Source organism: Thrips palmi, unplaced genomic scaffold (assembly GCF_012932325.1).
Source record: "Thrips palmi isolate BJ-2018 unplaced genomic scaffold, TpBJ-2018v1 HiC_scaffold_7, whole genome shotgun sequence".
Taxonomy (NCBI): Eukaryota; Metazoa; Arthropoda; class Insecta; order Thysanoptera; family Thripidae; genus Thrips; species Thrips palmi.
In genome coordinates, this window is record NW_023144634.1 from 8,603,268 (window position 1) to 8,631,090 (window position 27,823).

Below are 27,823 nucleotides of genomic sequence, written 5' to 3' on the forward strand. Positions count from 1 at the left end.
GGCAACTTTTGACCCCCCCCCCCTCAATCACAAAACACCCTGTTTCTGGATGCGCCCCCTGTCCGAGGCACAGTCCGACCGTCTGCCCGTCCAAGCCGAACGGCGACGAGACGGTCCCCGTCGTCGCGTCCGCTTCGGCTCCGAAGTGTGCAGACTCGACTTCCCTTCTTTTTGCAGAGGTCCGCTATGCACCTGCTTAGCGTGCCAGACAGGGGCGGACCAAGGAGGGACAGGGCCTCTCGGAGAGGAGGGGGGGCATGTCAGGGTAGCAAGACAAGCCCTGCCTATCAGCATGCACAGGAAGCGAGGCGGCCCGGCCGCATGCGCGTAGCGTGGCGAGCAGCGGACCGATGCCGCTGTCTCCCTCGCACTCGCGGGGCGTCGCGGAGGGGCGCGAGAGAGACGGGGCTGCACAGTGGGCCAGAAGACCGGTGGAGGCGGCCAAAACTCTAGACGCGTTTTGAGCTCCAGAGTCGCTAAATGGGCCTCGAACCGAACGTGTGACCCCACCAATGGATTGCTCTCCGAGCGAAGAATCCATTGGTGGGGTCACACGTTCGGTTCGTGGCCCATTTAGCGACTCTGGAGCTCAAAACGCGTCTAGAGTTTTGGCCGCCTCCACCGGTCTTCTGGCCCACTGTGTTCGGGACGGGCCTGCAGGCGGCAGGCTGTGGCAGGACAGGGCGGGATCACCGCGAGTCCTCTGTCGCCACCGCGGTGCGGCCATCACCGCGGCTATCGACGCCTTATCGCGCACGCCGCGCCGCGCACCGTCATGCAAGGTGCAACGCCGAACCGCGGCCACTTCATTCGAGTCACCGCGGCAGACGCGGCGGGACGTGCCCCCCCCCTCTTTTCTGCCCAATGTACGTACGTACTACAACCCGCCCTTGTCTGAGTCGCTCCCCCAGACGCAACAACCTGTTCCCGACGCCGTGTCCCGCCGTCCTGCCCGGGCCGCGCCGCCGCACAGTGGGCCAGAAGCCGGCGGAGGCGGCCGAAACTCTAGACGCGTTTTGAGCTCCAGAGTCGCTAAATGGGACTCGAACCGAACGTGTGACCCCACCAATGGATTCCTCTTTCGGAGAGCAATCCATTGGTGGGGTCACACGTTCGGTCCGAGTCCCATTTAACGACTCTGGAGCTCAAAACGCGTCTAGAGTTTTGGCCGCCTCCACCGGTTTCTGGCCCACTGTGCGCCGCGCCGTCCGGAACCCTCGGGATCTCCTCCGGGCCTCCTCGCCCGGCCAGCCTCGGTCCGGCCGACAACGGATGTGGAAAACAACACTGGAAACAACAACGCCGTCCCAACGCAGTGCGCGGCTATCGTTTTGCTGCAAGGAGGACACGGCGAGGCCAATCCAGCGGAAAAGAGGGGGGGGGGGGGTACGTCCTCCGGCCGCTGGAGTCAAGAGAGTCCAGCGGCCCCCGCCCGGAGGCCTGGAGTCGGAAGGAACCCCTCGACGCACCCAAGGGCCGCCTGCGCGTCTCTCTCTCTCTCTCTCGCACTCATGCGGCGTGCGGTATGGGTGCGAGAGAGGCAGAGCGACGGGATCTCCTCCGGAATCAGTGTACGACGTGCAGGAGGCTCGCTGGTTCGTGTGAGTCAGGCACAGGGCGGTGGACGCGGCGGAGAGGCGGTGGCTCACACACCTGCCGACCGTCAGCCCCCCGGCTGCCTCGCTGCCTTGCTGCCGGGCCCACAGACGGGTCGGCGGCCAGACGGACTGTTCTCAATACTATACTAAGATTCAGGATGGAAGAAGCCGCTGCGTAGCGCGGTGGTAGGTGACGGCCGACTACCTGACTCCGGCCTGGTGTGGGGGTGGGTCCCGGAGGGGACCGACCGGCGGGTCCTTTTGTCTCCACGCATTTATAATGAGCGTTGTAAAATCTCTTGAAATTACTTCAAAATTCTAGAATTGCTATAAAGTCAATGCAGATTCGAAACCACAGGAAAAATCTGAGCAATTTAAAAAAAAATTGGAGATTTGAGTCGTTATTACTTCCCAGTGTGATAAACAGGTTCAATAGGTAAAAATTGTCGTAGAAACACGCCGTTTTCACAAAATTTCATAAAATTTTATGGTCATTTCAAAACATTCATTAATTACAGAATTAATTTAATATTTTAAGTTTCGACTTTTGCTGCATTTAAAAGCCCATTAAAATTCGACTGCCCCCTATTCGGAAGACGAGGGTCGCTCTCCACCCGCACAATGGGGCGGGGGCTCCGGGGTCCGTGTCAATGGGGCCGGACGGGCCAGGTCAGAAATGTTGTTGCGGTAGCGGAGGAAGCGTAGCCAGCAGGAAATTTGGCCAGCGGCTTCTTCCATCCTGAATCCTAGTATACCCGTCCGAACTCATCGACTCCCCCCCCCCTTTTCCACCCGGCCGTCTCCCCCTCGCCCCCCCCCCCCAATCTCTCTCTCTCTCGCCAGCTTGGCTCGGACAGCAAGCGAGCCGTACGAATTATGAAAACGCAATTACTGCGATGGCCGGGCAAAGTGCGACGCGCGAGGAGGGCAAAGAACTCGGTAAAACTTATTGTCTACGCGTCGGAATCTGGACGTCCTTCCTATTCATGACGACAGGGCTACACCGTCCCCGGCAGTCCCTGGCCCGAGGCTCAGCTCCCTCCCTCCCGGGGGAGGTGGCGGCGGGGCGGGGCGGGCGGGGCGGGGCGGGGCGGGGCGCGCTGCTGGCGCCAGCACTTGCCGCACCCCTCCCCCAGAAGCGTCTGCGCGGCTCGGCGCCGCCCCGCCCCGCCCCGCTGGCCGGGGGGAGGCGGGGGGAGGCGGGGGGCTACAAGCACGGGCCGCACAGTGGGCCAGAAGACCGGTGAGGTGGCCAAAACTCGAGACGCGTTTTGAGCTCCAGAGTCGCTAAACAGGCCTCGAACCGAACGTGTGACCCCACCAAGGGATTGCTCTCCGGACAAGGAATCCATTGGTGGGGTCACACGTTCGGTTCGAGGCCTGTTTAGCGACTCTGGAGCTCAAAACGCGTCTCGAGTTTTGGCCACCTCACCGGTCTTCTGGCCCACTGTGGGCCGCCGGCCGTGCCGTGCCGCTACGTGTGCTTCGCATCGCTTCGCATTGCTTTGCAGTGCTCCTCAGGCTGCTTGGCCGGGTGACCGTCCTGGGTCCTTTTCGCCGCTCTGTCTCTCTCGCACTCGTGGGGCGTCCCGTACAGGTGCGAGAGAGACAGAGCGACGACACTCGGAAACAGTCTGCTGCCTGCAGTGCCCCGTCCGACTACTCTGCCCGAAAACAGAGGCGGGAATCGAATCGGCCCGAAATAGAACTAGGCAGAAAGGCAAAGCCGGCAAAGCCCGACCTGCCGCGCCACTGTGGCACGCCGCCCTGCCGGCCGCGTGTGTTTGTTGTTAAACCGACCGCCAGAGACTCGGTGCGAACGCCAGCCACTTGAAGGCGCGCCCCGCCGCCCCGCCGCACCGCGATCCATCTATTTTTAAGCCGCTTAAGCGCGATTAATCCGTTCCTCCAAAAGCAACCGGTAAATCCGCGGCGACACTCCGCATCGCGTCCACTAGTCGCGACACCGCTAAAAGCCCCACGGCCCCACCTGCCGAGCGATTCGGAACATCGGTCTGTCGCTCTCTCTCCCTCTCGCACCCGCATGGAGCACCATGAGTGCGAGAGAGACAGAGCGACGGCGCGACTCGTTCAAATCGCTCGTCTGCCGCCACGTCACTGTCCGGCAGCGTCTGATCGAACCGAACCCGCAGCCTCCACGCCGCGCGCCGCGCCGCCAGATGAGCTAGACTCGGCGCGCGGAGCGGCGCGGCGGAGCAGCGGAGCAGCGCGGTGACTCACTGACGCCCCCCAAGGCCGCGGACGGGACGGGACGGGACGCCACCGACGCGCCGCGCGAAGCGGAGCCTGGCGGAGCACGCCGCCGATGACAACAGATTCGGACGGCGTCGCCCGCGTCGCCAGGCAGCCGATCGTTTCGTCGCTCTGTCTGTCTCGCACTCACGGGGCGTCCCGTGGCGGTGCGAGAGAGACAAACCGATCCTTCCAAATCACTCGGCTGTCGCGAACCTCGGACAGCCAGACGCCAGACAAGTCCCGCAAAAAGGCCATCTCCGTCTCGGTCTCCGTCCGGGCCTCGGTGTAGGTGTAGGTAGTGCACTGATAGTGCAGGGTGATTCGTCGGTCTCTCTCGCTCGCCCAAACTAGTGCCATGAGTGCGAGAGAGACAGACCGACGGCCGCTGCGCGGAATCCCCCTGCTGGGCGCGACACGCTGGCCCTGTGGCCCCGAGCCGCCCCGAGCCGAGCTGGGCCTTCGACGGTCTTCGACGGTCTTCGAGGGACTCCGGTGCCCGCACCCCTCGCCTGTCCGTCTCTCTCGCTCTCGTGGTGCGTGGCGTGGGCGTGCGAGGGAGACGGGACGAGTGCGTGCAGCCGTCTGATTCCGAACACTGCTTCGTCGCTCTGTCTCTCTCGCACCCCTACGGACCACCCCATGAGTGCGAGAGAGACAGAGCGACGAAAGCAGTGCTCGGAATCAGACGGCAGGGCGTGCTGCGGAATCTCTCGACTGGACCGGGCCGGCCTTCCGAGAACGCGGTGCAGTCCGGGTTTTGGCAGCGCCACAAAAGCGTGTCTACGCCCGCACGGTGTACCTACGGTCTTGCAGTGTGGTGCACGGTCACTGAAAAGGAGGGGGCACGGCGATCCTCCGCCTACGCCGCGACAAAGCCCCGTTGCCACCGCGACGGACGCGTCTGCGACTGTCTGCGTGTCACTGCCTGCGGACTGGAAGTCGAGTGCACCGTCGAGTCGCTCTGTCACTCTCGCACTCATGGCATGGGGCGTCCCGTATAGGTGCATGGACATAGTCTATGTATAGGTGCGAGGGGGGCAGAACCACACACGACCCTCGGAATTTGTCTGCACTGTGCCGGCACCGCTAGCGTCCGCTGGTCAGGGTAACCCCTTCAGTAGCCCGCCCAGCTCGCCGCCCAGTCGCGTTTTGGTTCGATCCGTTGAGGCCCGAGTGCCTCGCCGCCTCGCCCCTATCGGAGAAAAGCATTTCCAGGAAAATGCGGCCGGATCCCAGTGTGTCTCCCAGTGCGCAGATGATAATCAGTCGATAAAGTAACTTCCGGACTGGGCGGCAGGGGGGCCAGCGCGCTGCCAGTGGGTCATGTGGCGATCGTTAGGTTAGGTTAGGGACGATTCCGACGAGTCGCTCTGTCCATCTCGCGCCCCGACGCACAGTGGGCCAGAAGACCGGTGGAGGCGGCCAAAACCCTAGACGCGTTTTGAGCTCCAGAGTCGCTAAGTGGGACTCGAACCGAACGTGTGACCCCACCAATGGATTGCTCTTCGAACGAGGAATCCATTGATGGGGTCACAAGCTCGGTTCGAGCCCTGTTTAGCGACCCTAGAGCTCAAAACGCGTCTAGAGTTTTGGCCGCCTCCACCGGTCTTCTGGCCCACTGTGCGACGCAACGCTCCATGAGTGCGACAGAGCGGCCACGCCTCGGAAGCGTGCCTTGAGCAGAACGAAGCATCTCCTGGGGAAATCGCCGTATATCCGGCGTCCGTCCGGCGATAACCGGGCGATAGGGAATACGCTTCCGGGCCGAACCGGCCGTCAGCCGCCACTGCACTGTAAGTACGCAACGCCACTGTAGGTACGCACGCAATACTATTCAGTGATACCCGCCACTGTAAGTAAGCACTGCCACAGTAAGTACTACCGTGCGTAGTGATACCCGCCACTGTAAGTAGTTCTTAGTATCCGGTGATGCCCTCCACTGTAGGTGTATACGTATTCAGTGATACCCGTCACTGTAAGTACGTGGTACCCTCCATTAGCGGTGATGCCCTCCACTGTAAGTATTACGCGGTATTACGCATTCGGTGATTCGTGACTGCGCCCACAACGGCTGTGTGGCCGTGACGAGCCGTGCGGCCATGAGGTGCTGCAGTGCCAGGCAGCCCCCTCGGCGTGCCTGCCATGGCTGTGCCATGGCGCCTGCACTGCCATGGCTGTGCCATGGTGCCTGCACTGCCACCTGTGGCGACAGCGGCGAGGGCCGCAGCTGTAGTTTCACAGGAAACAAGCCAAAACAGCTTCGTGGCGCTTGTCGGCCACACGTAGGGCACTTCTTCGGCACATGACTTGCGCAATGTCCCACGGCCTGCGGCAGCCTACGGCGATTCCCGGTCCTTTATCTGCGGTTCCTCGAAGTTCAATCAAACCGATGGCGGCTTGGTCGCGCAGTGTCCGTCCGTCCGCCGGGTAAGCCCCCGGTAAAGCCACGCTCTGCGTGGCTCTGCGAGGCTCTGTGTGGTGACCCCGATGTTCGTGTCAGGCTGCCGGGCCGCCTGCCCCTGGCCTACCCTACCCTCGCCGTCATCCTTCGATCGGCACTCCTCGCCACCTCCGTCGTGAGAACACCGCACCGCACCACCGCGCCGGCCATCGGCCAGTTCCAATACCGATCGACCACCCGGCACTCCACTGGCCGATTCCGGGCACCGCTCTGTCTCTCTCGCACTCGTGGGGCATCGGCGTCCCGTTGGCGAGCGAGGGAGACGGCGTCGAGAGGAGTGCCAGCCGTCTGATTCCTTCCCAGCACTGCTTTCGTCGCTCTGTCTCTCTCGCACTCATGGGGCGGTCCGTAGGGGTGCGAGAGAGACAGAGCGACGAAACAGTGTTCGGAACCAGACGGCAGCTCGGCACTGGAATCGAGACGAGTGATTCTGGGGAATCGTATGTCGTCGCTGTCTCTCTCGCGCCACTGCGGGGCGTCCCATGAGTGCAACAGACAGCGACGAAACGACTCTCCGGAACGGCGTCTGCTGGATCTCGCAGTGTGCTGGGTAGTACCGCGTCGATTGCGGTTCAAGGTCCACGGGCTTCGTGCCAAAACATGGCCACGCGCAGGTGAGCTTGTATTTTGAAAAAGTGAAGTGGGGTCGAACGTGTCGAAGGCTGCCTCGCTTGCTCGCCTTCCCGGAGTGGAGCGGCGTGGCCCAGCGGCCCCTGCAGGTGGTTTGATCAGCGTGAAAGGAAAGGGGGCGGGGTCATGACCTGCGCGACCCCCGCGGGGCCCGCGGCCCCACCCCGTCCAAGGATGGCCACCCCAAACTCGCTGTAGTGGCCGCGAGACTCGGAAGAGTCGCCCTCTCTCTCGCACCCTTGCGAAGAGGCCCATGAGAGCGACAGAGACAAAGCGACTGTTCGCCACCGCTTGGCTCAGCGTGAAGCCGGCCTTTCAGGCCAGTGTAGGCAACCCGCAGCGCGGCGCGGCGCCGGGGCCCGGGGCCCTTACAGTGCGGCAGACTCGCACAGGTGGCGCCGCCTTGCCTTGCCTTGCCGCCTCAAGTCGTGCGTCAACGCACACTCCATTTTTTCGCAGTCTCGAGGGCGACGCGGAAAGCGGAGGGGACAGGATGGATTGGTGCAGAACGAGGAGAGCTTCTCTCAAACAAGCGGCCTGCAGGGAGATTCCGCGAGCCGTTTTCACCGCTGTCTCTGTCGCACTTGGGGCCCTGCCCTGTAGGTGCGAGAGAGGCAGAGCGACGAAAACGACTCTCGGGATCAGTCTGCTGGCCTTCCCCGTCTAGCTGCAGTGCGCCAGAGCGCTGCAGTAATGCACCTGCAAACAACGATAACAGTGCCTCTACGCGACAAATGCCCCCCCCCCACTCCCTCTCTTCCAGCTCATGTCCTGTCATGACATGAATGGCCCTGGCCGGCCTGGCCGGCCCCGGGAGGGTCAGCAACAGCAGGGCGTCCCCCAGCGACGCCGGACAAATATTAAATCGGGATTCCACATAATGCAGGAGGAATGCCACGAAGAGGAAGACAGAAACAGTTGAACACACACATGCACACACACACATGACGAGTCAGTGCGGCGGCGGGGGAGGGGGAGGGGAAGGGGGCGCTCGCGTGGGCGCCTCGAAGACGGCTGGCCGGGTAGGGCCGCCAGCCAGCCAGCCAGCAGAGAGTCCGTGCCGAGTCGAGCACGGAGCTCAGCCGCGCCGGCAGGGAGCGCCAGCCGGGGAGCCGAGCCGAGCCGGGCCAAGCCGAGCCGCGAACACGGCCGCCAGCCACGCAGCCAGCCAGCCGACCGACAGGCAGCCCAGCGCCTGGCCGGGCCGCGGCCGCCGCCGCCCCTCCGCCGCCACCGCCGCAGCAAGCGGTCGCAGCCGCAGCCGCAGCCGCGCAGCGAGCGGCAAAGCGACTTGCCTCGCTCATGGCTGAGTCGAGTCTCCGAGTCGCCTCAACGCTTCGCTTCGCCGTGGCGGCTACGGTGGCAGTAGTAGTGGCAACTCACGTTGTTTGTGGGAGATTCCTTTTCGCCTTGGCATGACGTCACGCGTGTGGCTGGTCGTCGCAGGTCACATTGTTATTGCACTTGACACTTGCACTCACACACTGCACTTGCAGTGCCGATCCGCCCTCATCACCACTGCCATGACGGCGTGCTTGGGGAGGGGGAGGGGGTTTCCCTGCCGATGCTCGCGCGAGTCGCGACGGGGCATGGGGGGGTCATCCTCCAGACACTTGTTTCACAGACACAAACACCGCAGGGTATTCCAAGGGGAGTCGTTGCACTGTCCGCGCCACTGGCGTCGCTTTTCGGGACGCGTTGCACTCGGCTCCTCGACACCGGCTCGGTCTCGCTGACAGTGTCCGTCCTGTCCTGGCGACGGCACTGCGAGTGCACGGTGTGGTGCACGGCAACGGCACGGCGCGATCGAGGCGGCCAAAGACTGCGGCGGAGCGGAGCGTCCTCTCGCCGCTTGCTCCGTCCGTCCCGTCTCTACGAAAACACAGCACACAGCTCACTGAGTGGAGAGTGGTGGAAGGGAGGCAGCCAGGGAGCCTTCAGGGGCGGGGTGGGGACGGGGGCTCCGCGGCCGGCCGGGGCGGCGCGGCGGCCGGGGCGGGGCGGGGCGGGGAACTTCGGGCGGGTGCTGCTCGCGGGCCGGGAGGGCCGGGGCCGCCGGGGCCTCGCACTCGCCACGGCTCGGTACGGCGGCGTTCGGCAGCGCTTCGGCTCGGCCCGAAGCCGGCCCGAGGCTCGGCCGCGGCGGGGGCGGGGAGGCGGCGCGCGGGAGGGGGAGGGCCTAGTGCTGTGCGTGATCACATCTCAAATTGGGGCCTAAGTGACAGCGGGGTGGAAGTGACAGCTGTACTGGCCTGTGCGGTGTTGGGTAAATCTGCCGCACTGCATGCCGGGGCCGGCGGGGCCGACAAGCCGTCACTTGGCAGCACGGCCGAGCCGCCGAGCGTGAGGCCCGCAGGCCCGCACTCCGCACTACTTGGCCCCCAGTCAACAGAATGAAATTTCCGAGAGCCCCATTTACACCACGCGGCACCGCGGGCACACTGTGCTGCACCCGGGCGTGACTCGGGGATGGTGTGGGCGTGCTGTGCTGGCCACCCTGCTGGCTACCGTGCAGGGTCGTTTTCGTCTCTCTGTCTCTCTCGCACTCAAAGGGCGTCCCGCATGGGTGCGAGTGAGACGGAGCGACGAAAACGACTCTCTGTATCAGTACAGGATGCAGCTTCATTCGGAACAAAGTGCCTCGTAGCTGTGTTCCGGACTCCGGACGAGTCCACAGGGCTGGCACGGCTAGGGCCGGGGGCAAAGCCCCGGTGTTGTGCGTGGCTGCGTGCCGCAAGGAGCGCAAGGCTGTCACCGCACCGTCTGGGCGACGGCGACGCGCTCTCGATTGAGTCCGCGGTGGTGGCGGTCGGTGCTGCCGGGTGCTGCCGGTCCTGGCCGCGCGGGTCGATTACACGTGGAATCAAGGCGAATCGAGTCCGGGCCCTTCCTTTCCCTTCCCTTCCCTTCAGCCCCTCGGCCTGGCGCGGACTGGCCGGCAGTCACTGCCACTGCCGTCGCGCGCGCGCGCGTCCCACCCGGACTCCTTATCGACGTTCGAGCATCTCTCACAGCGCTAACAACACACGACGGCCCTCCCCCTGTCTCCGCTCCACCCCCGCCACCCCTCCCCTCCACGCGCCTGTCCCGCCCTACGACACGCTGCTGGGCCGCACGCCGAGCGGTCCCGGCAGCCTGCGGGGGCCGCGGGGGCTGCGGGGGCGTCGGGGAGGGGCGGCAAGGGCCTATCGGTAGGGTTCACCCGCCCCCTCGGCCCCGCCCCCTCAGCCCCGCCCGGCCCTCACCGCGGGGCGTTGTTTTCTCGTACAGTCGGGAGTCATACGCGGTACTGGGCGCTGGGACCAGACGGGTCAGCCGCCAGGGCCAGGACCGCCGGGGCGAGCTCGGCCATCGAGCTTCTCGAGCTTCGTGGGGTGGCTGTATGTACAGTCCGCGGGGGCAGAGCCGGCAGAGCCTGACTGCTCAGCCAGGCCCCGTCACGCCGTCACGCCCCTACCCGCCGACTTCTGTGGAACCCCTAGCGCCGCACACGCCGCACACGTACACGTCATCGGCGCCCCTACTGCGCACTGCTGGGGCCTTGGAAGGGCCCTGCAAGGGCCCAGCCCTTCCCTGCGGTTCCGCGCTGCTTTCGTCGCTCTGTCTCTCTCGCACTCATGGGGCGGTCCGTAGGGGTGCGAGAGAGACAGAGTGACGAAGCAGTGTTCGGAATCAGACGGCAGGGACACCCCGTTGCACGTGGACAGGGACAAGAAGGCCCACGTTGACCCCGGAAGGAGGCAACCTTTGCTGCCACGCCGCCCCCTCTTGAACCAGTCTCTGGATCCGCCACTCGAATCGCCTCAGCGAGTAACGGCAGGGCCATTCGTAACCACTGCTTTCGATGCTTTCTTCGCGCTCTCGGAGCGTCGCTTGGGAGTGCGAGAGAGAGAGAGACAGGGCGATGAAGCACTCTTCAGTATGAGCCTGCCGTCTGATTCCGAACACTGCTTTCGTCGCTCTGTCTCTCTCGCACTCATGGGGCGGTCCGTACACTCCAGATCTTGGGTGTCTAGAAACTGTACTCCTTAGGCGTATACACATCCTTGGCCGAGGTCATGCCTACCGGCCTTAAAGGGTGTTTACATTCTACGCACCTTCAGTCCTGTTGGGCTCAGTGCCTATGGTCCAGGGTGTGTACCCTACAATGCACGCACCTTTCCTTCGACCAATGGTGTTCACATGCTGACTTCTACCTGCACAAGGTGCTCAACGGGGTATACGCCTTTGGCGTTTAGAATCAAGGCGCCTTAAGGCGCTCGCTTTTCTGTGGCATACGCCTACGGCGTACAGTTTCTAGACACCCAAGATTTGGAGTGTAGGGGTGCGAGAGAGACAGAGCGACGAGGCAGTGTTCGGAATCAGACGGCTGCTTGGCGCAACACCGGGTAGGGGCTCTTAGCTTAGGAAAGGGCGGGGATCTCGGGGGAGCGGTTTGAGCAGGGGCACTGGGGACACTCGAGGACGAGGACGAAGACGAAGACGCCAGCGTCGGGTCATGGCCGTCCATTTTTACCTTGCCGCCCGGGGGGTAGGCAACTCATTCGACTCTGCCTGGGGAGGGGGAGGAGGAAAGGGGGCGACCTGCCCCCACCACCAACCCGATCCCTATGTCTCCCGTGTGCTCTGCTCTAGCGCTCTATGTAGCGCTCTACCTGTGCGTCGTCTGCTCTGGTTTTGTTTGACAACCAAGAACCAGAAAACAGAGTGGGGAAGGAAATTTTTGCAAAAGATATAGCCTTTTTATTGGTTTGACAAACTTTTTTAGTATTCTTCCGAGTAGTGTTTTTTGCTACAGTCCCGAAGTGGTGCCGGAGATACCCGAAGCCAGCCCGAAGCTCCCCGCCGCTGTTCGCCGCTTTGAAAATAAACAAACGCCGCCCGAAGCAGCATTCTTTGACAACAAATCAAAGAGATTGGGAAATTTTCAGAATTAACATACCTAGCTGCCCTGTCTTCTTCGAAACCTCTCATGTTTTGGTGTCCTTTTACTTTTTCTAGAGGTGAGAGTGGCCAGAAATATCAATCCAGGCTATCTGTGGCGTGGGAAAAGAATGTTTGATGGGGCACCTGTCTCTTGCAATGATATGAATCATGTTTTGTCGATGCAACTCAACTTTTCCTCTTGTGTATGTTCTGTCTTCAGGAAGCAACGATGACTCTTTACTTGGATTACCGCGTGCAGTCCCCAGATCCGTCCGCCATAAATGTCAGCATCGAATGGCACCTGCAGCACCATTTGCTAGCTGTCACATCTTGCAGTGAGGAAAGGGGTGGATTTGTCACTGTTTATGATGAACTAGTATGTATTGAAACTTCCTTTCAATTAAATCTTTTCTTGTTTTTTTTATTTTTTATGTCAAATTTGTGTTTTGTAGGGAGAACCTTTAAGGAACATACGCTTCCCACAACATCCAGCTTCACAAATAACTTCATCGGCATGGCATCCTGATCGTAAAGTCCTGGTGTGTGGCTGGGAAAATGGTGATTTACAGTTGTGGAATGGTGGCACAGACTTTATAACTGTTTCATCACCTCACCGAGGTATTGCTATCACAATTCTTCTGTGGAGCCATCGTGGAGGGAGACTTGTTAGTGCTGATGCGGTAGGTGACTCGTTGGTGGTAGACACTGTATGTTAATGCAAAACAACTCTGACTTACATTTTTTTATCCAGAATGGTGGCCTGGTTGGTTGGAGACTTGATGGTCATGACCAATTACAACTTGTATTCCAACAAACACTTCGAGAACCTCTTACTCATATTGTTTTCAAGCAACGTGAACCGAAGGCCCCACAAATGGACATTTCAGGATTAGCACGCGCTGCTGTAGCTGGAGATGAAAAAGCCTTGGACATGTTTAGTGCTTGGCGCCCTAGAACTGCTGGAAATCGTTTTAGTCTTAATTCTCAGGGGCAAGACAGCCTCTCCTTTTATGTGGCATCTCTCAGAGGTATGTCTTCCTCCATAAATTTTAACTTTCCTCTCAATTTTCATTTTTTAAAAATATTACTGACTTTATATTATTTCAGGTTTAATATATTATGTATCAGAGTCTGGATCATGTTCAGAAGTGTTGAACACTGACGGCCAGATTGTGCGTAAACTTCTGTACCTACGCCTGAAAGATCATCTTATAGTTGTAACTGAGTCTCTCACCGTTACTCAGTTTCAAACTGATTCAGAAGGGATGCTATCTGAACTCTCCAAGGTATTCTCAACCAGGATTTTTTTTTTTAATTTCTGGAACAGACTTTCCTTGTGCGATATTCATGATTTTAAGTATCCTTACTTCATGACCAACAGGTTAAACTCAGTGCCCAAGCTGGTGACACACAGATTTTATGGGCTGGTCCAAGTTGCCTTGCTATCACTATTGGAGACTTATCAATAAGGTTGTGGGATTTGGAATCATCTGACAGTTATCTTCTTGTTCCTTCTCAAGAGGAGTCACCAAAAAGCCCTACAAGACAAGCTTTTATATGCTTAGCTTTCTGCAGTGTGCGAGGTGAGACTTTAGATGCTCAGCCAGTAAAATTCTTCTCTCCTGAACATGTCAAGATAAACTTGACATTTAAAAAATGTTTTCCATTTATTGTAGAAATACTCTGTGCTGGCACAAACAGTGGATACATCTACATGTGGAAAAAACGCCCCACTGGATCTGACACTTCTGAAGGAGCAGATTCTTGGGAGCCTTTACCCCCATCTAATGTGAGAAATGCAGTGAAGCAGTTACAGTGGGGCCCAGGTGCTGGAGAACTTGCTGTCAACTGTATAACAAATGTGTACATATTACGAGAACAGGTTTTAGCTGCTTGCTACAATCAGCAGGTTCGTCGTAAATTTTTTAATCTTTTAATTTAGTACAAAATATCAGTGAAATTTGAATTTAAATAAATATATCTAATTTGTTTTCCCAGGTTTCAGCTGTACAGATATCTGGAACTGCATTGGTCGTGTCCATTGGAACTAACTATCCTCCTCTTGACCTTCATACTGAGATTCAAATCAAAGGCGTAGTAGTGTCCAGTGACCACATAGCTGCATGGAGTGGTCGTACTGTAATTGTGTACCAATTGTTGCTAGGTGAATCAGTCTCAATCAGTGTTGAAGGTAGTACCCTTTCCCATAATTTTAGCTCTCATGTACTTTCTGCTGGTAATTTTATGAATATTATATTGTAAATATTATTTGCAGGAACATTTGCTTGTATGGTGGAAACTGCAGTACTGTTGGACAAAAGCATTGTAATTTTGGGCGAAGGAGAAGGAAACACATCTGGTTCTAATCCAAACATCACTGTGAGAACTTTTCAGGTACTATGACTCTGTATTCTGACTTGTGCTCTTTGATAATGGTTTCTTCAAAATATTTTATGTGAATCTTTCTATTTTTTTTTTGGTAGGGTACAGTGAAGCAGACACTTGCTTTGAATGACCAAGAAGGTAAACCACTCTCCATGGAACTTAATGGCAATTTTTTGACTGTCACTTCTGACATAGGTTTCATCAAAATGTGGGACTTTTCCAGACGGTAATGACCTATTACAAATCTAATAATATCTCTTGCTTGAAAAATAAAACTTAATAGTTTTCTGTTTTGTGCATAGAGAAGCAAAAGTTCATGGTCAGTCAAAGGATATTGCAGAGGCACTCCCTGATTTTGGCGAAATAATACTAGCCCGCAGTAACTGTACTGGAAATAAGGTGTCATTTACCATAGCTCAGGTATTTATTTTGCTCTTTGCTTGAAGCTTATGATACCTTTCAAATTTTATTAATAAGTCGTTCTTTTTTCTTTCCTTAGTCAAATCTTCTGCCAGAACCAAAACTTTATGTGTGGGATATAGAAAGTGACAGCATTTGTTACTTGAATTTTACAAATGGTAAACTTAGCTCTGAAGAAATCGAAAGCAGCACCGATCCTGCTGGAGAAACTGCAGACAATGATTTTTCACAGCGGCGGTAGGATCTTTTGTATTTTATTATGATCATCTTTCTCTTACCTTTGTTTGCAAATTTGAAAAAAAAAATTTCAAACACTTTTAGGGGGCTTGTCGGCCGCTTTGTACTTTCTCATTGTTGGGACCAAGAGGAACCAAAGCTTTTAGTCTGCGAGGCCAAGCGACATCCTCAGGCTGCCAGTCAAAGTACAAAAGAGAAACCTTCTCTGTGGACTCGAAGGGCTTCTTCCAGCATTATGACTATGCCTGCTTGTAACGATACTTCAGCCACCACTAAACGCTTAGCTGCAATCCAGGTTGACTCCTCAAATTCTACTTATAGAAATATAGCAAGAGGAGATTATAAATTTAAACTTTCATTTTCATTGCAGGAGGCAGAAGTGGTGGTGACAACTTTACTCTCATCTCCTGAACATGATGTCCTAATCCAAGACGTGTTTCCATTAGCTGAATATCATTCAGGATTGTTGGGACTGCATGTTCCTTACTACATCTTACTACGCAAGGTACGTGTTGTTTATTTAGAACAGTTTGAATGCTATTCTCCTTGTAATTGAATTTTGTCTTTGTTAGACTCAAGACTGGAAGGTGCAGGCACCAGTTGAAAGAGCTCTTCTACGGGATTTTGAAGGGTTGGCAGACTGTGACAAAGCCACTCGTGAAGCAATCATAAGTTTCAGCTACCATTTAAGCCTGGGAAATATGGACGAAGCTTTTAAAGTTATAAAATCAATGCAAAAGTAAGAAATTTAAATATTTCCGTTGTGTCATTAATCCTATCTTCTGTGACATATGACAGTAGTATCCTGATGTCTTTCCTCTTCCCTCTCAGCACTGTGGTTTGGGAAAGTCTCGCCCGTATGTGTGTGAAGACAAAGCGATTAGATGTTGCTGCAGTATGCCTTGGTCACATGAAACACGCTAGAGGTGCTAGAGCTCTGAGACTTGCTGCATCCGAACCTCAATTAGAAGCACGAGTTGCTGTGCTAGCTGTTCAATTGGGTCTACTGGTAAGTTCTGTGTGCTTGACATCTGCCATTGATCTCTGAAAGATCCAATTAATTTTCTTGCTGATTTAATACTATTCATACTGCATTTTACACCTTATCAAGAACATTTGTGTTCGGATTTTCACTGTATTTTTCTTATTCTATGATTGATATTCCATAATTTATTCAAATAAAATTTTGAATTTTCTTTGTTAGGATGAAGCAGAGAGCCTGTACAGGTCATGTGGGAGATTTGATCTTCTGAACCAGATGTACCAAGCCAGTGACCAGTGGGACAAGGCCCTGGCCACTGCTGAAGAGTCTGACCGAATCCACCTGCGAGGCACTTACCACAATTATGCTGGTGTGTTGGAGCAGCGAGGCGATTCTAGTGGAGCAGCACACATGTACCATCGAGCAGATACGCACAGACACCAAGTACCACGAATGCTTCAACAGGATCCAGCTGCTCTCCAACAGTACACTTTGAAGTCCAAGGACCCGTAAGTTTTTTATCAAGCATGGCAGGAGTTATTTTTCTCTGCTTATTTACTGAAAGGTAACATAAACATCGCAACATTGCATTTGCCCTCTTTTTTTTTCTTCTGCCTTTTAGTACTCTTGTGAAATGGTGGGCTCAGTACTTGGAAAGTACTGGGCAAATGGACGTTGCCTTAAAGTGTTATGAAGAAGCAGCTGACCATCTGTCCATGGTGAGGGTGCTTTGCTTCCAAGAGGCTTATGACAAAGCAGCTCAGGTTGCCAGTGATAGCTCCAACCGAGCCGCTTGTTATCACTTAGCAAGGCAGTATGAAGCAATTGATGAAATCCAGCTAGCGGTGCAATTTTTCACTAGAGCTCAAGCATATGCCAATGCTATTCGTATCTGTAAGGTATGTAGATTGTTGAAGTTTTAAAGGATTTTAATCTCTTCTGTCACTTGTAGCACTCTTCAACCAATTGTATTTTATAGGAGCACAGTTTGGATGAGCAGCTCTGGAACTTATCCCTGCTGGCATATCCCAGAGATCAATTGGAAGCTGCTAGGTATTTTGAAACATGTGAACCACCAGCTCACGACAAGGCAGTGTTGCTCTACCATCGTTCTGGCATGCTCCACAAAGCCTTAGACCTTGCTTTCCGGTAACTTTAACTCTTACCTCATTGGTCCATTTTTTTTTTATTTTCTTTGTAAAAAATGCTAAGTTTTAAATTTTCCTTTACTTTTAGAACACAACAGTTTGATGCGCTTCAACTTATTGCCGTTGACTTAACTTCATCTTCTGACCCAGCATTAATCCAAAAATGTGCCAGGTTTTTTGTTGAAAACAATCAGTTTGACAAAGCAGTGGACCTACTTGCTGTTGGTAAAATGGCAAGTACAGAAAAAAAAAGGGATTGTCCGTCACTACTTTGTTTTATGTCCTCTTATTTTATGATCCATTGTTACAGTACTCTGAGGCATTGGCCCTCTGTGTAGAGCACAATATAACCATGACTGAAGAGCTTGCAGAATGTCTGTCTCCTGAAAAGGGAGAAAGATCAGATGAAGAAAGAACAGCTATTTTAGAGCAACTTGCTGACTGCTGCCAAATTCAAGGAAATTACCACTTGGCCACAAAAAAATTCACTCAAGCTGGAAACAAAGTAATAAATTCAATGTTTTGTGAAGCTCCTTTGGACTTGATTTTGTACTTCTTTTTCACTTCCTCACTTTATTTTTTCATTGTTTACCAGGTAAGAGCTATGAAAGCTCTTCTGAAGTCTGGGGATACTGAAAAGATAATTTTCTTTGCCAATGTTTCTCGTCAAAGAGAAATCTATGTTATGGCAGCAAACTACCTGCAATCCTTGGATTGGCAAAACGAGCCCGCTCTGCTTAAACACATTGTTAATTTCTATACCAAAGGAAAGGCTTTAGATTTGTTGGCTAATTTCTACACTGCTTGTGCCCAGGTTTAAATGAAAAGATTTGAATGAATGTATCTTCTTATTTCTGAGAAATAAATATAAACAGTACCCTCTTTTTGTTGTATTGTAGGTTGAGGTGGATGAGTACCAAAATTACGAGAAGGCTTTGGGTGCATTGGCAGAAGCAAGTCGATGCCTTGCTAAAGCAGGATCTGTGAAAGAAGGAATAGTAGAAGCTGTAAATTTAAGATCAGCCTTAGTAAAGAAGTTTTTAGATGTGAAAAGGTACTGTCATTTTAATGTTCTACTTTGCTTTAAATGTTGAAAATTCAAAGCTTATTTATCCCATTATTTTCTAGAATGTTTGAAAGGGGAGAGACTGATGTTGCTGTGAGTCAGTGCCGTCAGTTGTTGCACAATGCCCCTGATTTGGAAGTGGCTGTCAGAAGGGGAGATGTCTACTGTTTGTTGGTTGCACATGCTGCCAAACAAAGAGACTGGACGAGTGCCGCAAGCCTGATTGAAGAGATGAAGAGGGAGGCAGGAGACAACCTTGCTTATTACCTTCCTGCAGGTAATCACTTTTTTACAACTAAAATTGTTTTTCTATTCATATTATCTCCTCTCCTTTTCTCTTTAAAAATATTTTGTTTATCTATGTCCGCTCCAAGAATTGTTGGAGCTACTTGCAAGTAATGGTGTATCGGTTGGATCAAAGACAACTGAGCCTATCATTGAATCTCCTGATGATGCAGAAGAGATCATTGAAACGGTAGGTGATGTAGACACTGAGTGATATCTACTGGAGAACCAGCCAAAGAGGTAAACTTAACAAACATATCCGTCCATGTACATGTGATTGAGCTATTGATGCTTTACAGTTTGGTGGGTAAATTGATAATGCGTGGATGCTGGTTGTGCTATGTGTTTTGGAGGCATAAAATGCAGTTAGCGCTTTATCATTTGGGATACTTTTTGTTTTAAATCTTTTCTGTGATAGAAACTAACCCAGTATTTAATTCAGAAGTTATGCCTCTGTGTGGCTTGAAAGTTGGGAGCCTATGATTTTAATTAAATTTCCCAGTGGGGAATATGTTTTTGAATTGCATGTGAACTTCAGAATGAGTTAACTGTACTGTACCTCTTTGTGGTTTGTATTGTTGGCCAGTGATAATAATTTTAATGTTTTCGGTTGCACGATATTTTATGTTCTATGTTGTATATTCTGCATGTTATGGGCTAAGTGCATGTTGTCTGTTAGCTGGTCAACTGTGTACCATATTTTTTTGATTCTTTACTTTAGCTGAGGTCATGAAATGGCTAAAAAAAGTATTCTGGATAACTTCATTGAGATGTATTTTGTCACTTGAGATCTAGGTAATACAAAACTGAAACATACAAAGAAAAAAACCAGCAGAGCTATAAAAACAACTTACAAAACGATGATGCTGAAATTTTTGTTTGAGCTCTTTGAATGAGACAAAATTTTATCAAATTATCTATCCTACAAACACATCACATGAAGTGAATTTTCACAAACGCAAACACACCATATGACAATCATCAAACATTGTTAGTCACATGGAAATGCAAAGTCAACAAAAAAAATCAACAAAAAGGCACACATTTCAACTTAGATGCACATCACTTAAAAATACTAGCTTCCATTCACTGTCCTTTTCTTGTGATGTATTTTAACATGACCATAGTGACCATACATTCAAGTGACCATACATATCTTTGTAAGTGACATGATGAGGAGTCTACCATGGGGCAACTATCTGTTAGTCATCTAAATGTGGTCTTTGAGCCGTAATAAGTTACATAATATTTTTTTTCCATATTTTAAAAATATTGCTCATGCGCACATGCTGCCTCATGGTAAATTTTACCTAGTTGTCATTTCTTTTTTCTTCCAAAATAAGGTTTGGGCAACTTTATCCACAAAATAACCAGCTTTTCCTGCCTGTACTATAGAAATAGATGTATTCAAATGCAGTTGTATTCAAATGCAATTTCTTAAGTAAAATATATAATTATGTATCTATAAATTCATTTTCTTGCTTTTAAGAGTTTGACAAGTGGGATATCTGCAATATGATGTATCATCCTTTTTCTGGTCAAGTTTGGATAAAACTTACAATTTTACTCACCCGACATAAGAAACCTTCTGAATTGAAAGTGGCAACAGGAAGGGACTGTAAGGGGAATGTCTTGCACTTATAATATGTCAGTATGTCTCTACATTATCACTACAACGCTGATGGAATTCGTACAAAACATCTTTGAATATTTTATCAATCGCGTTCTACCCCATCCTACTGGCTCACATCAACTCTATTCCGACAAGTCACTAGAGTCCTATTTCAGAACTCTACAAGTCACAGGCTAACATGTAACACAGAAAGCACACAGCTACACGTTAGCTCTAGTTTCTTTGTTTGTATATGTACATTTATTCATGAAATTGGATTTGGTGTTTCGCAGACTGTAAAACTTTGTGCCTTTGCACAACTAATTTTTTCAAACGGAACTTATGAATAATGTATTAGTTATTTAAAGTACATAATAAAGGGCCATTCTCATCATTTCTCAGAGTTCCCTTCTCAAACCCATAGTGAATTATTTCAGAGATGACTCCTTCACTTGTGCAAGTAAACAACCAACAAGGCCACATTTTGTATCTATTTTTAAAAATTGGGCATGCAAAAAAAAAAAAAAAACAGAAAGAAAGATAATGAAATAATGATAATTGGTTTCTGAAGTGATTGCTGAGAGGCGTTAACTCCATGAGACATTACAAATTCACTTAAAATGTTATCACAGTAAATAGTAGGTGAATGATTTCCTTGCATACAAAAAAAGGATTTTTGGTTTCAAATGGAATTTTGGTGGCATTAATCTCTAAGGCACTGTTCCTGAAAACCTGTTTTTAAATCTCTTGTTCAATACTGGTTACTTACACATTTCGATTGCCTTATGTGCCACCCACCACTTCTTTACGGTCTCAAAGAAACTCAGGGTGAAACCAAAAACAAATCGAATCTAGGAACATTTTAAACCAAAGTGCAAATATCCTTTCACCTTTCCCTTTAAACCCTGCATGCCGGTTTCCATCTTGTGAAAGTCACCTTCCTTTCACAACTTAGGACAATGATAATTCTTCACAACTTAGATTCAAATCGAATTGAGAAGCCTTGAAATTGATTAGAAGTTGCATGACTATCTTCTCTTGAAGAAACAGGACTCCCCTGGTCGTTAGTTGTGTTGCTGACATAAATGCAACAAATATCTCTGTCCTTTCAAGGACTCCATTAAAAATGCTTCTGATTGATCGCACAAAAGGAATGTAGTCTTTATTGTGCCTCAGAAACTCCATATATGACTTTCATGTCCATGGCATCCTGTTGTAAGAATTGTCATTGTTCTTCTCTACTAACTGGAATTACTTTGACACAAAATATAAACATATTCTAATAACTATCCAGCCTATTTTACAAATACATTACTTACAGTATTATTATTTGGCATGAGTAAGAGTAAGCATCCTGGGGCATTTACTTCTGTCTGTACAAATAATGACATTGCTTCTTTAACTTCTACCCGTGAGCTCAGAACTAACTTACACCTTCACAAGTACTCTTACACAAAAACTCTGACATTGGTGAGTTATTTACTTTGTTCTGAATGTACATAAACCAACCATTAAAGTACATCAAATTTTATTGCCTTGCTAAAACCATTAGATCTCAGAGAAATTTTATTTGAAAGCCTTTATGGTATCATTGTTAGATCTTTCAGAATTGATACATCAGATGTGTCATTATTATAGATAGTGTTGTACTATTGCAGAACAGGATGGAATAAAAGAATTTAAACAGAAATTTGGTGTTCCATTTTTAACTAAACCATGTTCTTATGATTGGTTTGCTGCTCACCACTTCCACTTAGTGCATTGTAAGAAGTCCGTGAGCAAGCAATTGTAAATTACCAGGTAATGCGGACATGAAATCTCAACACTCTACGGTGGGTTTTAAAAAATAATCTGTTTGAGCAATTCAGTAAAGATCTGAGGCTTAACGACTCTTATAGGCTTGGATAGAGTCCATTAAAATTTAATCAATGAGCCTAATTATTTCACCTAAAGTTATTCTAAACTTTCATTGCTTTCGCAACTTAATTGTAACACGATTTATATCACAAATAACTTACCAGTTTCATACTCTCTCATGGGATAAGTCTGCGCTTAAAGCGCTGGATCAAAATAACGAAGAAAAATAATGACTTTAAGCACCATATTGATATTTTTCAAGTAATGAAAATAACAATAAAAGAATCTTGTAATTTAATTTAACAAAGACTAATAATTTACTTTTTATTTGGTGACTTTGCTCAAGACCTGCTTGAGCAGTTGGAATAATTCTGTGCTGAAGCTTCAGACTTTGATTCATGTAAGGGGGAAAAAGAAAAACTTAATATCACAAAACTGAGTGAGTAGCAAAACAAAGGGTCATTTCGCTACAGCCAAATGCAGCTGGGAGTCACATTTGGACACTCTTTGAATGCACCACTGGCCCTATGGCTAACCGGAGTTGGGAGCACGTCTCCGTCTCGCCCGTCTCCCGCACAACCGCACTCCTCGCCCTGATTCCCTTGTCCCAAGTCTGGAGGGGAGATTTAGATTTTGCTCGTAAGAAGAGTCCACTCGATCTCGAGGCTACAGCATGCGATAAGAGAAGAAGGTATCCGATCCGGGGCGGTGATGGTGGTGGACGGGATCGCGGGGAGGGGATGGCGGTGTTGTGCTCGGGCGGCCCTCTCCGCCCTCTGCCACCGAGGCCAAGGCCAAGGTCACGGCCAAGGTCAAGGTCGTCTAGGTCCGGACGGAGTCGCGGGCGAAGGCCACGTTGTCGTACACGAAGTGCGAGATGATGTGGCCGTTGCCGTTGAGGCAGTCCAGCTTGACGGCCCCCACGCCCTCCCGGAAGTCGCTGGAGGAGCGCTCCTCGTCCACCACCTTGGTGCCGTCCTCGCGGGGGCACCACATGGGGCTGGCGCGGTACAGGTCCTTGCCGACCTGCAAGCAGCGGGAGCCCCGGGTAAACAACAAACACAACAACAACAACGGTTGCTTGAAATAAAGGGTCCCGTCAAACGCGACTGCCTCCTGGACTGCCTACTCAGCGTCCCGCAGGTGGTCTAGCCTCTCAAGTTCAAGTTCAAGTTCAGGCCGAGGGAGGGGCTATGGCGTTAAGGCAGACGATCACTTGTGGTCCAGCCGTTAATCGCAATCGCAATCGCCTGGCGGGTGGGCAGTCCCGGATGCAGCCGTGTTCGACGGGACGGCATCGCTGTCGGATGGGTGGCCTGCGCGCCAGGCGCTCTTGGAAGCTTGAAGTTGAACTTGAGTTCGGGACTCTGTCCGAAATCCGAATCTAGGGCTGTGTGAAATACTCGACTTCTAATCGACCCTGATTCAATTCGATTCGTTGTCGAAACCGCGGGTCGATTCAAATGTTCTGTTTCTGAGAAGGAAACTAAAAAAAAATGGGGTTCGATCGGGTTCGATTCGATACGCCAATATTTAGAAGTGAAAATTCTGGATCGGCATCCTAATCCGAGGTAGGTCGAGAAAAGCCAATAAAACGGGGCAAAGAATGTCCTGACTGACCTCCTTGCCGTAGATGATCCGGTACACCGCGAAGGCGGGGAAGGGCAGCAGCGTGGAGATGGAGATGAGCCAGCCTATGACGTCGGCCCATGGCGGGAACTTGTACGAGCCGTACGCCGCCGGCACGTACTGGCTCATGACGAACAGGAAGACGGCCTGCAACGGGAGCGCGACGACCGAGGAGTTATTGCCGAGTTTGTCTCACATGTCAGGACACATTGTCACGCACAACACGCACCAGAGAAATGATAGGAGAAGCAAACACCCAGACGAAACGCCAGTACGCTCGGATCGGACGGTAGAACTTGATGCCCATCTCGGAAAGATTTTCCAAAAACCTCTCGCAACCTGGAGGAAAACGGAAACATGTTAGGAAGATAGGAGGATAGGGCGACTCAAGTACACGCCCGATGTGCTCTGAGCACTTTGCAGTGTAGGTGCTGCTACGCGGGGCGGACTCACCGTACACCCAGGACACGACGATGATCTCGGCGAAGCCGATGAGCAGGATGGCCCACGAGGCCGTGTTCCAGTCCAGCAGCGTGAACATGTAGACGCCGCCCGAGTAGCACATGGGGATCTCCATGATGAAGATGCCGAGGCAGGACAGCATGGTGACCAGCCACTGCTTCTTGCGCAGGTTGGGCCACTTGTCGATGAGCGCCGTGGTGATGGCCTGCACGCCGGCGAACTGCGAGCGGAAGGGCGTCGCGTTACCCAAGGAGTCAAACTCCACTTTGATGTCATTCAGGCGCGGAAGGCGGTGAAGCCGCCTAAAGGTAGGCAATTAGTCGCACTTAGCCCCTGTAGGTAGGCAACTTTTGTGACCCCCCCCCCCCGGGGTCTCTGGATCCGCCCTTGATGTCATTTCAGTCACTTTAGACTCGAGCAAAGCATCAAAATTGCCGATCTTTGTTTTATGTTCCTCGTGCGGGTACACTGTGAATCTTTGTTGTCACTTTATGACGAAATAGTGGGTGACAGTGCTATCACTTTCAAAAGATGGTGATCTTATCAAAGCTCTAACATGTCCATGCCCTCGACAAGTTTGTTGAAAATCTTGTCTAGAAAATCAGCTTTGAAGTGGCAATCAAAATTTTCGCAGTGTAGGGCTCTTTAACATTTTAGGCGTTGTACCTTTTTTTTTGGGGGGGGGGTGAACCAAGGGATCGCAACAAGCCGAAGGTTAGGTTAGATCAGGTTAGGTAGGGTTAGGTTAGGGTTGGGCGGAGGGGGGGAGGTATTTTTTGAACGACGGGATCGTTGGCGGTTGGTGGCTCACCTGACTGCCGAGGCCCAGGATGAAGAGCATGAAGAAGAAGAGCACGGCCCAGACCTGCGGGGCGGGCATGCGGAGGATGGCCTCGGGGTACACGACGAAGGCCAGCCCCGGCCCCGAGTCCACCACGTCCGTCACGGCCACGCCCTGCTGGTTGGCCAGGAAGCCCATGACGGTGAAGACGGCGAAGCCCGCGAACACCGCCGTGCCCAGGTTGGCGACGGACACGATTAGGGCGTCGCTGCAATGGAAGGCCGCCGAGTTGAAGCAAAGCGTCGCACAGTGGGCCCGCCAGGAGACCGGCGCCGGCGGCCAAAACTCTAGACGCGTTTTGAGTTCCAGAGTCGCTGAACAGGACTCGAACCGAGCGTGTGACCCCACCAATGGATTCCTCGTTCGGAGAGCAATCCATTGGTGGAGCTACACGTTCGGTTCTAGTCCCATTTACCGACTCTGGAGCGCAAAACGCGTCCGAGTTTCTGGCCCACTGCGTCGAAACGCTCCGAATAGCGACAGGGACGGGGCGACGAGACGACTCTTCTGAACCACTCGGCAGCTGAATTGGGACTCACGTGTGGCAGTTGTTGGAGAACTTGCTGTAGGAGGAGAGGGTGATGAGGGAGCCGCAGCCGATGCCGAACGAGTAGAAGACCTGCGAGGCGGCGTCGCCCCACACGTTGGCGTCCAGCAGCGTCTCCCAGCGCGGCGTGATGTAGTACGTGACGCCCTCCCAGGCGCCCTCCAGCGACGCGCCTGCAAAGCACGGCGAAGCACCACACTGGTAACACTGCAGCGGGGAGTGGCGCGGTGCCCCTCGAAGGGCATTAGTTCGTACGCGCCGCTTACAGCGCTGCGGACAAGAGCTCATGCGCCCCTGTCATCATCTTTAAAAGCACGGGGGAAATGGCCTGAGAAGGTTAGGTTAGATTTGGCGCCAAAGGGAATGGAATCAGGGCGGGCCGCCCCTGTACACGGTGAGGTTAGGTTAGGTTAGGTCAGGTTTGGTGCCAAAGGGAATGGAACCAGGGCGGGCCGCCCCTGCTGTACACAGTGACAATGTAATGCCCGGCGGTCCCCTGCGACACCCTTCGAAACGCCTCGCTCCGTACAGTGGGCCAGAAGGCCGGTGGAGGCGGCCGAAACTCTGGACGCGTTTTGAGCTCCAGAGTCGCTAAATGGGACTCGAACTGAACGTGTGATCCCACCAATGGATAGCTCTGCGAACGAAGAATTCATTGGTGGGGTTACACGCTCGGTTCGAGTCCTGATTTGCGACTGTGAAGCTCAAAACGCGCCTTTGGCCGCCTGAGCCGGCGCCGGCCTTCTGGCCCACTGTGCCCCGGGACCCGGGACCTTGACTGGGCGTACTCGGCGGTGCGCACCATCTGCCGGCGGTAAGCACTTGAAACCTCCCCGTGACGGGGGCGGGAGGGCGGCGTACGTACGTACGAGGCTCCGAGGCCCCCCCCCCCCCCTCTCTGCACGTCATCGCGGCGTTGGCGATGGCGACGCGCGTGCTGAGCTGTGAAATGGACTCTCTTCGCCCGCCTCGCCCACACCCACGCGACCACATGCGGCATCGGCGCCCCTGCAGACTGATTCCGAGAGTCGTTTTCGTCGCTCTGTCTCTCTGGCACCTATAAGGGACGCCCGATGAGTGCGAGAGAGACAGAGCGACGAAAACGACTCTCGGAATCAGTCTGCAGCCTCGCGCCCAGCTTCACGAGCGGCTTGGCGCCTGCCTGCCTGCACTGCGGGCTGAGTGCTTTCGTCTCTCTGTCTCTGTCGTTGTCGCGGGGCGGTCCGTAGGGGTGCGAGAGAGACAGAGCGACGAAAGGACGCGCCCTCCTGCTTGTGGACCACCTCGGAGGCACGCTTTCGTCGCTCTGTCTCTGTCGTTGTCGCGGGGCGGTCCGTAGGGGTGCGAGAGAGACAGAGCGACGAAAGGACGCGCCCTCCTGCTTGTGGACCACCTCGGAGGCACGCTTTCGTCGCTCTGTCTCTGTCGTTGTCGCGGGGCGGTCCGTAGGGGTGCGAGAGAGACAGAGCGACGAAAGGACGCGCCCTCCTGCTTGTGGACCACCTCGGAGGCACGCTTTCGTCGCTCTGTCTCTGTCGTTGTCGCGGGGCGGTCCGTAGGGGTGCGAGAGAGACAGAGCGACGAAAGGACGCGCCCTCCTGCTTGTGGACCACCTCGGAGGCACGCTTTCGTCGCTCCGTCTCTGTCGTTGTCGCGGGGCGGTCCGTAGGGGTGCGAGAGAGACAGAGCACGAAAAGGGCGCGCCCTCCTGCTTGTGGACCACCTCGGAGGCACGCTTTCGTCGCTCGTCTCTGTCGTCCGGAGGCGTATGGGGGCGAGAGAGAGAGCGACGAAGACGCTGCCGTGGTGGACACCGTCGGAGGCCGCCTTGCCGGAGCTCTGCACGCCGCGCGCCAGGCACGCGTACAGGACGACCCACGAGAGGAACAGGAACAGGCACAGCGTCCAGTGGAACTCGCCCCAGTTCTCCCAGGTGGCGTTGTTGCGTCCCAGCACGTAGTCGCTGGAAGAAAGAGAAAAGAAAGTAAGTTCTCGTCCTAGGAGAACAGACAGTCGCATTGAGGTCGTCTAGAGCGGCGTGCGAGTGCGTCACCCGTCACCCTTACGGTCCACTTTTTGACATCCACGCCTATAGAGGACTTCGGCCTACAGAAGAAGAGGAGGAATACTGGATGTTGCAGCGGCAGCCCATAACAAACCCTCACTTGTTTCTACCCCCTCCACCCCTATTTGGCCGCGGCCGTCGGCTGCTTTGGGGTGGAGGGGGTAGAAACAAGTGAGGGTTTGTTATGGGCTGCCGCTGCAACATCCAGTATTCCTCCTCTTCTTCTGTAGGCCGAAGTCACTCTGTTCCTCCCCCGGTCGTCAGTCTCGCACCGTGATCGGCGTTCGAACCCCTTCCCTCGTCGCCTCTTCAGTGACGAAGTCATACATGTACGCCGCTTTCGCGCCCATCTGACCCGATATTTTGTCTTGATGAATGTCTCGTTAAGTTGAGAGTGGCCCCTCAGCGACCTTCCG

At 53.0% G+C, this 27,823-nt stretch overlaps 3 protein-coding genes across 3 annotated transcripts in view; 1 reads left to right on the top strand and 2 right to left on the bottom strand.

The window, feature by feature from the left end:
- LOC117652770 (zinc finger protein 40-like) overlaps positions 1-8,833 on the bottom strand; it is a 40,810-nt gene extending 31,977 nt beyond the window's left edge. Inside the window, exon 1 of the mRNA XM_034397864.1 lies at positions 8,329-8,833. Within this exon, the coding sequence (XP_034253755.1) occupies positions 8,329-8,362 (34 nt within the window). The 5' untranslated portion in view covers positions 8,363-8,833. The remainder of the gene's footprint in view (positions 1-8,328) is intronic.
- Positions 8,834-11,599: 2,766 nt separating this feature from the next.
- Positions 11,600-20,535, top strand: LOC117652159 (intraflagellar transport protein 140 homolog). The gene is made up of 25 exons (XM_034396860.1): positions 11,600-11,948; positions 12,092-12,247; positions 12,324-12,551; positions 12,623-12,899; positions 12,979-13,157; positions 13,253-13,454; positions 13,548-13,780; positions 13,870-14,062; positions 14,147-14,265; positions 14,355-14,482; positions 14,559-14,676; positions 14,756-14,913; positions 14,998-15,208; positions 15,284-15,418; positions 15,486-15,652; positions 15,745-15,922; positions 16,118-16,404; positions 16,518-16,794; positions 16,875-17,044; positions 17,132-17,276; positions 17,354-17,548; positions 17,639-17,857; positions 17,943-18,097; positions 18,172-18,386; positions 18,484-20,535. Exons 2-25 carry the CDS (start codon positions 12,101-12,103, stop codon positions 18,606-18,608), a joined length of 4,461 nt encoding a protein of 1,486 aa, XP_034252751.1. The 5' UTR covers positions 11,600-11,948; positions 12,092-12,100; the 3' UTR covers positions 18,609-20,535.
- LOC117652160 (sodium- and chloride-dependent GABA transporter 2-like) overlaps positions 19,152-27,823 on the bottom strand; it is a 50,247-nt gene continuing 41,575 nt past the window's right edge. The window contains exons 7-14 of the mRNA XM_034396861.1: positions 27,109-27,305; positions 26,349-26,357; positions 25,335-25,515; positions 24,766-25,003; positions 23,946-24,174; positions 23,722-23,831; positions 23,484-23,639; positions 19,152-22,889 (exon numbers count right to left, since the gene is read on the bottom strand). Coding sequence (XP_034252752.1) covers positions 22,686-22,889; positions 23,484-23,639; positions 23,722-23,831; positions 23,946-24,174; positions 24,766-25,003; positions 25,335-25,515; positions 26,349-26,357; positions 27,109-27,305 — 1,324 coding nt within the window. The 3' untranslated portion in view covers positions 19,152-22,685. The remainder of the gene's footprint in view (positions 22,890-23,483; positions 23,640-23,721; positions 23,832-23,945; positions 24,175-24,765; positions 25,004-25,334; positions 25,516-26,348; positions 26,358-27,108; positions 27,306-27,823) is intronic.

What these genes read in the sequence shown, in the direction of transcription:
- LOC117652159 (XM_034396860.1), top strand. Translation starts at nt 12,101, where the DNA reads ATGACTCTTTACTTGGATTACCGCGTGCAGTCCCCAGATCCGTCCGCC. An exon ending in CTGCTTGCTACAATCAGCAG is followed by an intron (nt 13,781 to 13,869) that starts GTTCGTCGTAAA and finishes TTGTTTTCCCAG; the next exon opens with GTTTCAGCTGTACAGATATC. An exon ending in ACTACATCTTACTACGCAAG is followed by an intron (nt 15,419 to 15,485) that starts GTACGTGTTGTT and finishes TGTCTTTGTTAG; the next exon opens with ACTCAAGACTGGAAGGTGCA.